The sequence below is a fragment of the Poecile atricapillus genome, chromosome 2 (assembly GCF_030490865.1).
Source record: "Poecile atricapillus isolate bPoeAtr1 chromosome 2, bPoeAtr1.hap1, whole genome shotgun sequence".
NCBI classification, from domain to species: Eukaryota; Metazoa; Chordata; class Aves; order Passeriformes; family Paridae; genus Poecile; species Poecile atricapillus.
In genome coordinates, this window is record NC_081250.1 from 89,932,092 (window position 1) to 89,941,769 (window position 9,678).

General features: G+C 43.5%; 2 protein-coding genes across 2 annotated transcripts; one reads left to right on the top strand and one right to left on the bottom strand.

Annotated features, from left to right (window-relative positions):
• Positions 1 to 1,056: 1,056 nt before the first annotated feature.
• Positions 1,057 to 2,009, bottom strand: MRPL36 (mitochondrial ribosomal protein L36). The gene is made up of 2 exons (XM_058832861.1): positions 1,879 to 2,009; positions 1,057 to 1,756 (listed from the first exon to the last, which is right to left on the bottom strand). The coding sequence occupies exon 2, from the start codon at positions 1,743 to 1,745 to the stop codon at positions 1,428 to 1,430; it is 318 nt and encodes a 105-aa protein (XP_058688844.1). The 5' UTR covers positions 1,746 to 1,756; positions 1,879 to 2,009; the 3' UTR covers positions 1,057 to 1,427.
• NDUFS6 (NADH:ubiquinone oxidoreductase subunit S6) lies at positions 1,974 to 9,308 on the top strand. The gene is made up of 4 exons (XM_058832860.1): positions 1,974 to 2,156; positions 3,167 to 3,220; positions 7,168 to 7,290; positions 9,163 to 9,308. Exons 1-4 carry the CDS (start codon positions 2,013 to 2,015, stop codon positions 9,226 to 9,228), a joined length of 387 nt encoding a protein of 128 aa, XP_058688843.1. The 5' UTR covers positions 1,974 to 2,012; the 3' UTR covers positions 9,229 to 9,308.
• Positions 9,309 to 9,678: the final 370 nt, after the last annotated feature.

Genomic DNA, 9,678 nt, shown 5'->3' on the forward strand with positions numbered 1-9,678 from the left:
AACTGTTAAAACAAGTTAAAGGCGTAAAATATTTCCAAGAAACTTCTCTGCTTACATTGTACTTTCATGCACAAACTGCAGGTATTTGGAAGGTAGAAATTCTTTTTCATGAGCGTCCAAATTCCAATCAAACCATTTGAAGTACAGCAAGTTTTCCACAGCTTCAAGGTTCTTTGATTTTGAGAAGCCTTACACATTTTCAATCAATCTGTCTCTCTTTAGTTAGATGAAGCTAGCGTGTTCTCTCTCCCCTCATTGCCATGAATTCATTTGAATGCCCCCTAAGATGGATGTGTATGTTAACTAACCTGCTCCTCTCTCTCCAAACCCTCATTTCCAGTGACGAGATAGATGAGTGAAAAGACAAACCACACAACATATGGAAAACCAATAATTACTGCCTCTGGAATACTTAGCCACAGCTTTACAGGCTTAGATTCTCATTGCCTACAAGCACCAAGTAAAAATATACTAATTATAAAAGTTATTGCAATTGTAAAGTTGTGGAATTGTAACTGGGCAGAAAAGGTCTTCAAGCCATCTTACTAGCCAATATTACAGCAACTTCAAACACAGTGCTCAACCTATTTCACCTCTCAAGGCAGGGACACTTTCTCACAGTACTCTGGCAAACTTATAGCCATAATAGGATACTTTTCCAAAAGTTTAGTTTGGCACACATTGTCAAGAACTTGCAGGTCAGAGGATAAACTCCTGCCTCAAGCAGAGTCATATTGAGAAGTGTGAGGAATACCACTGGTGACAAACAATTAATTCATGGATACCAATCCACTAGTTTGCATTCAACATTAAGCTTGGCTATATGACTTCTGAGGCATTACTGCTCTCAGTCATCCTCTCCACACCTGATAGGAGAGAGTTCTTTCAAGGGACGCAAGAAAAAAAACCCTCACCAATTTATGAGAGTGAGTCTAAAACTTTGCACAATCCTAGGGCAAGTTAGAGGGAATCTGAAATTCTGAGTTTGAAACTATTGGTTCTGTTATCAACATCCTGGGGGGAGGAGTAAGGGTGTTTAAAAAAAAAAAAAGCACGTTGTGTAGCAGTAATTAACATCAATGGATTTATTTTCATTTTTTTAATTAAACCCAAATGCACCTCAGAGTCCAGCCATACAGCTTCACCCTTACTATTTTAACAGCGAGGTGATTTTAAGGCTTGACGCCTAAGATGACAAGAGGTCCTGAAGGCCGCTGTTTCCCACTTCAGTTCTCCGCATCCAAGGCCTGAAATTCCGGCAAGGGCCGTCAAGACCGCACCTCGCCGCAGGCGTTCCAAAGATGAAACACTGTCCCCAGCTCCCGCAGCCCGGGGGCAGCCCGGTGACAGGGACACGGCCAGCGGGGACTCCGGGCCCGGCAGCCGAACACGGCTCCGGCTCTGCGCCCTGCGGCTCCGGGCCGGCGCTACCCCTTGCGCTGCTTGTGCCGCGGGTTGCTCTTGCAGCACACGTAGAGCCTCCCACGCCGCCGGACGATGTAGCAGTCCTTGCAGCGCCTCTTCAGCACCGTCTTCGTCTTCAGCCCGGCCGGCAGCGGCGGCCCGGGCGGCGGCGGCGCGGCCAGCAGCCCGCGGGGCGCCCGCCACGGCTGAGGGGCCCAGCGAGCACACGCCGCGGGCAGCCCCGCCGCCCGTCCCCACGGGGCCAGCGAGCACAAGGACGAGCGGCACAGCGAGCGCAGCGGGGCGGCCGTGGCGGCGGCCCTGACCAGGAGGGACAGCATGCTCGGCAACCCTGCGGGGACAGCGCGCCGGTCAGGACACACGCACCACTCCCGCTCCCCTCCTCCTCTCCCGCCGCTGCCTCCGCACCACCCACCGTCCCAAACAGTGAGGACACCGCTGCCCGCTGCTCACCCCTCGCCGCCCGCGGAAGTCTCCGCTCCCTGCCCGCGGCCACGTGTCCCCCCCGCCACCGGAAGCGCGCGCAGCGACCGGGGCGGGGCGAGCCCCGCGCCCGCCTGACCGCGAGTCACGTGGGCGGCGCGAAGATGGCGGCGCCCGCCGCGACCTTCCGCTGGCTGCTGCCGCGGAGCCGCCCGCTGCTGTCCCGCCCGGCGCTGGCCGCTGCCGCCGCCCGGCCCTACGGTGTGCGGGCCTCCGCCACCGGCGAGCTGGTGACGCACACGGGGCAGGTGAGTGAGCGGGGCCCGGAGCTGCTCGGGGAGGGCGGCGGGCGCGTCCCGCCGGCGCCTGCAGCGCAATCCCGCCGGGGCGGCGAGCAGCGCGCTGGTGCGGTGTGGTGCATTGTTACGGGGAGGCTTAGGCTGGATGTCAGGAGGAATTTCCTCACGTAAACAGTGGCTAGGTACTGGAATAGGCTGTCCAGGGAGGCGGTGGAGTGTCGGTCCCTGCAGGTGTTCAGGAAATGGCTGGATGTGGCGCTTAGTGCCGCGGTCTGCTTGACATGGTGGCGTTCGGTCACTGGTTTGATTTGATGATCTCGGAGGTCTTTTCCAACCTAATTTATTCTGTGACTCTCCGTTCAGCGCACACAGTGGAAATTCATGCTCCTGGATGATCCGAACACAGGAGGTACGAGCTGTCTCGGGAAAAAAAAAAACCCAAAACCCCCCTGTTGATCGGGGTCGGGTCATTGGCCATTACCGAGCGTTCCGGTCCGAATCCGACTGGTGACCCAGCCGGAGAGCGGAGGGGGGAGGAGGCACCCTGCTGTCCGCGCCTTGCAGCTCCCCCTTACCTCTTCCAGCGGAGGAGCTGAGGCTCGGCTTGACGAGATACGAGAGGGGATGGCGGCTGGAGCTAACCTGGGAAAGCTCGGACTGTGGTTACTTAGCTGAACAGAAATAACTACAACACCTGAATTTCCCTCTTGAGTTCACCAGCTAGGTCAGATCAAGGAACAGCGATATAAATAATACATTTGTGTTCACGTCTGTGATCAGGTTCTTTATGCCACCCCCGACACCACCAGTTTCCTTGTCTTTTGTACTTTCCAATGTGCAATTTAATTACTTGTGTGAGAGAAATGGAAGCTAATTTTTCTGTATGCTAGCTACATGCTTGTAAGGTGATAATATTTGAAACGAAGTAAACAGTTCAAGTTATTTATTTTCTATGTACTTGTGTTCTGTGTTTATAGCTGTTGCTCTGTAAATAAGATCAAGTTTATTTCACGCTCTAGGTATATGACGAGAAGGATTATAGAAGAGTTAGATTTGTTGGACGTCAAAAGGAGGTAACTCATTCTGCTTTTTCTCATGGGAGAGGGAGTGGTTTATGGGTTTTTTCTTTACCTGATAGAAGTGTCCTTAACCTCATTGTCATTAAAAAACCACAAGTCAAAAAACCCCAGCAAGCAAGAAATGAACTAAGCCCAAGCCATAGAACCAAAACCAACCAGCCAACCAAAAAAAAAAAAACCAAAAAAAACCCCAAAAAGCACAAACAAACAAAACAAAAAAAACCCAAAAAAACCCCTACCAAAACCAAAGTGGTTTGTATTTGGTTTTTTTTTTTTCGCTACAGTGTAAATTTTTTTTAAGGCAGCTTATAGTTGCTTCTTTCTTAACTCCCTGTTTTTGATACACTTGAAAATCTCAAGACTTGCTTTGCATTTGTTAAGTGCTTGTATTTAGGGTGTTAGAGTTGTAGGCATTTGAGCATCTTAAACTTGGAACAGTTTTTGTTTTAAAGGTGTGCTTTAAGAAGTTGTTAGTATGTTTTTAGCACATTTATATTCAGAAAAGTCACATCATTAAATACTCTGCTGAATGGTTCATCTGTTTATATATGTTTACATCTGTTTTGAAGCTTAATTTGCTTCTGTGTATTTAAAATTCTGATCTTTACCCAAACTATGTTTTTAATGAGTGTGAGAAGCATTTGCTGAGAGAGTGATGAAACAAATAAAAGTAAAATGTAGACTATTATGAAACAATGAAGCCTCAAATGAAAAGTCTAATAATACCAGCATCATTCAGGTGCAATGCTATGAATGTGGCCCTGTTGCTGCTGCTTAAAATTTCACATACCCACTCTATGTCCTTTAGAACTGAGTTTTCTCTAATGATCAAGCAGCACAGCTCCATGAGGGATCTGCTGGCCTTTGGGATAAAAATAGAATTATTTCAGCTGAAATGTATTCCTCAATGCCTGAGCCTTTGCATAGTGCCTGTTAATGCTGTACATGTTTATGTGTAACAGAGACATTAAATATAAGGTGTGGTAGATTTTTAATGTAGTGGCATATAATTATTCTTTTCCTAAATTAACCTGAACTAATTACACTGATTTCCAAGTTTTCATATTGAGTTTACCTCACTGTGTGGCGGATACAATTTAGCTCATGCTGTGAGACAAAAATGGGGATTCTACACGTGAAATAATTAAATGAAAATGTCACTTAAAATGCTGAATTAGCTTACTTCAGGGAGGAAAGTTGGCAAAGTAGGTCTCTCCCAAATGTATTGCCCGCATCTCTGCTACTTCTGTAACTTTGTAGGAAATGCTCCTTAAGCCTAATTCTCCATGGGACAGTGGTCCCTCTAATGTGCCTTTGCCGTCAGGCAATTTCAGACTCTATGTGGTGTGGAACACCCAAGGTTTTCAGTTCAGCCCATTTCTTCCTTCTCCAGCAAAAGCCACGCTCTACGTCTGCTGAGCAAAGTGTAATGCTAAGTTTTAATGGTGAAATTGGGACAAAATTTACATGTTAAATACTTCAAACAATCTGTTCCTATTAATAGGATCTTTCTCTAGGGGCTTTGCCATTATCCCACAGTGTGTTCCAGCTGCCAATATTAGGGTTGACAGCCGTGTCTGTAGTCTGAATGTTGTCATGTTTCTGAAGCAGAAGCTTTCCTGGTGACTGTTCTTTCTTGGTTGCTTCTTCCCTTTGCCCTCAGTATGGTCCAGGTCCTCTTGGGATCAGCCCAGTCCAGCCATGGCAGCTTTCCTGTCTGGGGGGGATGCAGCCTGTGGACTCTCCCCCAGTCAGGGTCTGTGTGCTTCAGGTGGCCAGGTCCAGGGGCATGGCCTAGAGGATGTGCTTATTGTCCCCTTGGTTCTGCCAGCCAGTTGTTAGTGACATCCCTGAGTTTTAGCTAAAATCATTGGTTCTCTGTGGAAAACTGGGGATTGGTGCTCTCTGGCAAGGGCCTAAAGCAGGAAGCTGTGAGAAAACTGAGCATGGCAACTGCTAAACTGCCTCTGCCGCAGTCCAGCGAGGTCATCCTGCCCTTATAATCCCTAAGGTGGAGCAGGACCTATTTCAATACTGCCATTCCCACTGCAGCTGTACCCTTTCTGTTGGGCTGGTGCAGCAGCTGAGGGTGGGAGGAGAACTTGCCTCAGTGCTGGTCTGTTTTAAGTATGTCTTCCCTCTACATCTTTGGACTGGGATCAAATACAAGTTTGGTTTTATCTCTTTGGTCTCCCAAACCATGGACTGACAGGTGGATAGGTGGGAGGAAGCAGAAATGAAACTGTCAAACTGGCACTGTGGCAGGAGAAAAATAGCCCATTGATTTTATGCTTGGAGCAAGGCACATGTGGATGTGCTGAGGGGATCAGCCCTTTCCTGCTGAATACTGCTGAGCTTTAGTCAAAGGGATATGTTTTAACTGCAACCATCTGGGTGGGTTTTTTTTGTTTGTTTGGGGTGGTTTTTTTTTGTTTTTTGGTTTTGTTTTTTTTTTTTTTTTTTGTGGTGTGTTTTCCTGGTCAATTCCTAGACTGTGTCTTGTTTGGTAGGCTGAGCCACAGACAAGTCTTACCTATGCAGTAGATGAGAGGTCTTTGCTTCTCTCTTCCCACAAGTACCTTTTGTGGTTAAGAAATGTTGGGATGAGTGGAGTTCTTGCTTCTAATTCTGAAGCAAAGGTGTATAATGGTTTTATCTCCCTCCTCCTTTAGCACAAAATTAAGGATGCACAATTTTGAGTGTTATTAAAAACGGCAGTAGAAGTTCTTACTGTTTGGTAGAAATTACATGGCTCGTGGATACAGCCCCAGACAGTGGGATTCTTGATGTTGCCAATTTCTTTTGATATCAAAACATAATCTTTTTTCATTTTTTTTTAGTTGTCATCTTTTGGTAAGGACAAATTCTTAGTTGGCAAAACTGACTTTTCCATTACTGTACCAAAAAAATGCAGATTTTGGGTAGACTTAATGGGAGGCTTGGTGAAAGATGCTAAGTTGTTATGTACTAGGATTATATAAAAACACCGCTGTAATTCCTAGGGATTTATGTAATGGATGCATAACTGTCTTTTTCCCAAGAATCTCATCTTTATTCCAATACCAGCATATTTATAGACAGAGCAGTAGTTAGTGCCTCCTCTGGGTGTGCATATTATTTGATATTCATGCGTGTATAACATGGCCTTTGAAAAAGGTGGCCCCTCCTGGAGTACTTTTCCCTGAATTGTAGCAGTAGTTGTCTGCTCAGTGCAGACTTGGAGAGTATTGGATTGCTGTAGATCCCACTGAGGGACAAGCTGCTGTGTCACCAGCCTATCCAGACATGGATATGTTTTCCTGGCCATGCAGGTGTGCTCTAGGAAGAAGCCTTACTTGTCAGTGATGTGTACGTTCAGGAGGTGCACATGATGGATTTACAGAGTGGAGTAGTGGCATTTAGAAGTTTTTTCCTTTTTTCTGCTGAACAATTTGTCTTTCTGACTGTTGTTATGCACCACATTCATGTTTTCATGAGATTCCTGTGCAGTGATAGAATAAGGTACATGGCTAGAGGCTCTGAATTACCAGCAGTTGTTTTATCTCATACCTGACCTTACTTGTCTCACTATTATTTTTGAGTTTATCAGCGGAGATTTTTCTGCAATTTTATCATATATTCACTAAAGCAGAATACAGTGTGGTTAAATGTCTTCTGTTCTTGTCTACTTGCTCCTGCTCATCTCTCTACTGAATCTGCTGAAACCTGAGCACTGATGTGGCTAGTATAACAGGGGGAAAGGGATTACCTTTGCCAAATTTAGTGTATAGTTCATTGATCTGGCTTATAGTGGAGCCTGAGTTGGTGGAGGAGTTGGGAGGAAGCCTAAGCAGGAACTCCTTAAAATGGCTGTAGTGGAACTGCCTAAGGAGGCAACAAATAGCAATTGCTTTCTGTTTGAGTGGGGATGGTATCTGAAAGTTTCCCTCTTTTTCTTACAGGTGAACAAGAATTTTGCAATTGATTTGATAGCGGAACAGCCTGTGAGTCAAGTTGAAAGCAGAGTGATATCATGCGATGGTGGTGGTGGAGCTTTGGGACATCCCAAAGTATACATAAACCTGGTAATGTCAATAGTCTGCATATAGCATGTTTTACCTGTGCATTCTTTTTTTGTAAGATTATTAAGTTTTTGGAATGCTAGTTTAACAAAATAAAAGGAGTAACCACCTGAGGTGCTCATTTTATTATGTGCCTGATATAAATCAGAAAAATCAGAGGGCTTCCATTTGAAGTTATAGAAATCCCTTTTTGACATTTTGGTTTGTTTAGCAGACAGTATTTTTTAAAAAAGAAATCAGGTGAAGTAGTAAGAACAACCACTGAGAGCAAAAATTATCATCCATGCTGCGTTTTGGAACTCTAATTATTGAAATGCCACCATGTAGTTAGACCATTCATTTACAGTATTCATAGGAATATGCAGTTTATTTTTAATCTTGCAAGTTCAGGCAAAGAAACAGGAGGAAAACCAAACAAACCAACCACTTTTTCAGTCTTTGGGAATCTTGGTAGTTCGGAAGACTGAATATTTCAGTCATGGCCAGAGAATGAAGAATAAATGTTGTCTTATCCTCCTGTTGACAGTAGTGATAATTTCCAGTGTATTTTTGTTCTAGAGAATAAAAATATTGAGGCTACTGTCCTGTGACCTTAGCTGATGCAGCTGTTGCTTAGATACTGTTCTCAGGTAGAGCCTGATTGCAGATATTTTAAAATCTTTGCTTACTCACCTAAATTTTGACATTTCCTAATGCCCAAAAGAAGGATGGGGAAGAGCTGGTGTCCTTAAGTGTCGGTGTTGTCGTGACTCCTAGCTAGAATCATAAGCATTTCTATTTTGAACAAAGTAAGAATTTTGTAATAATTCATTTTACCTTTTTCAAAGTGAAATGTTTGGAGGTTCTGAATTGTCACTCTTAGGAAGTACTTCAGCCTTAACTTCTGTAGCACACTCCTGGTCTTTATGTTGATTCATTTGATAATGTTCCATACTCTTGAAGAATGCTTATATTTTGTGGATTTTGAGATTTTATATATATATATATTATTATTATTATTATTATTTGTGTTCACAGTCAAGTTACAATTTGTCTATGGTTTAGTTCTTGAGAAATAAAGTCTGCAAACAGGGTGGTATTAGGTTAGCTTCTTTTCCCTGGTCCTAAAAACTGAAATGCAGGCTTCTGGGAATGGAGGGTAGTTTGGATTTTTTAATTCTAATCCTTTATTAAGGGGAGCCATGAATTTAACTTTGTTTCATGAATACAAGTAGTTATGTTGCTAAATCACAGAAGATTCCTGAGTATTTAGCTGTATTATGTTTTGTCATGTTAGGAAGGACTGCAATGACACCTTGCAGTCAGTTACACTACAAAATTCTAAAAAATATATGTATCTTCTGGAGAAAATAATGAAATTTTATACAGCAGTAGTTCCTCCTTTTCTCCAAAACACTTTCTTCCAGCATTTCTCATGGATTCCTACAGAAATTTCCTCCTTCCTACAGATAACTCAGTTACTGACCAAAATTCATGTCTAGGAAATGCCAAATCCTATTCTGTATTGAGATGATTGTTAAGTGACATTTTCAGAACACTGGGACAGATATGACCAAACTGTCTTAAGCTGTCCAGTTTGGTAGGAGGATCTTATATCTCTGAGGAGATACCACTTTGTTTCACTTTAAAATTATATAGTTGAATTTAGGCCTGGTAGTTGAAAGTCTGGCATAATGGAAGCTACATAGGATACAGAAATAAAGCATGAGCCTCATACCATCATCTTTGCTTCCAGTGTTTCAAATAAGACTAAACTCTATTCTTTGGCAATATTGTTTGGTTTAAAGATGGCAAAGTAAATAAGAAAAAAATTGTAATTTCTTAAAGTTTTATAAAGTGAAACTAGCAGCTGTTGTATTTTTTATATTTTTGCAGGACAAAGAGACAAAGACCGGAACATGTGGCTACTGTGGACTTCAGTTTAAACAGAAACGTCACTGAAAGATTATCCCTGTGTGCTTGCAGATTTCTGTTCAGATGTTAACATTCAACTATAAATAAACAATATATTTAGAAAGCCAGGACTTGTGTTTATCTTAACTATGGAAAGTGCAGTCTGTACATTTTTAAAACCCAGCTTGTCATTTATTTGAGAGCTGAATGGATTTACAGTATCTGCTTTGCACTTAATTTAGTCTTCATGTTTGGCAGACTTCTCACAGGCCTAGAAGTGGTGTTGGGCTGTAGATAGGTTTGGCTTGTACTGGCTAGATATGTATTTTTTTCAACACTGAATGGGCTGTAATTGTTTACTGGGTGATTAATTATCCTAGGTGTTTGTCTTTTGTCACTGTGTGACACTCTTAATTGGTTCATGGTCCAGTATCTATAGCTAGATTCACAGATGGAAGTGCAAAGATATTATGAAACTCAGTCCTGGAAGCAAGATTG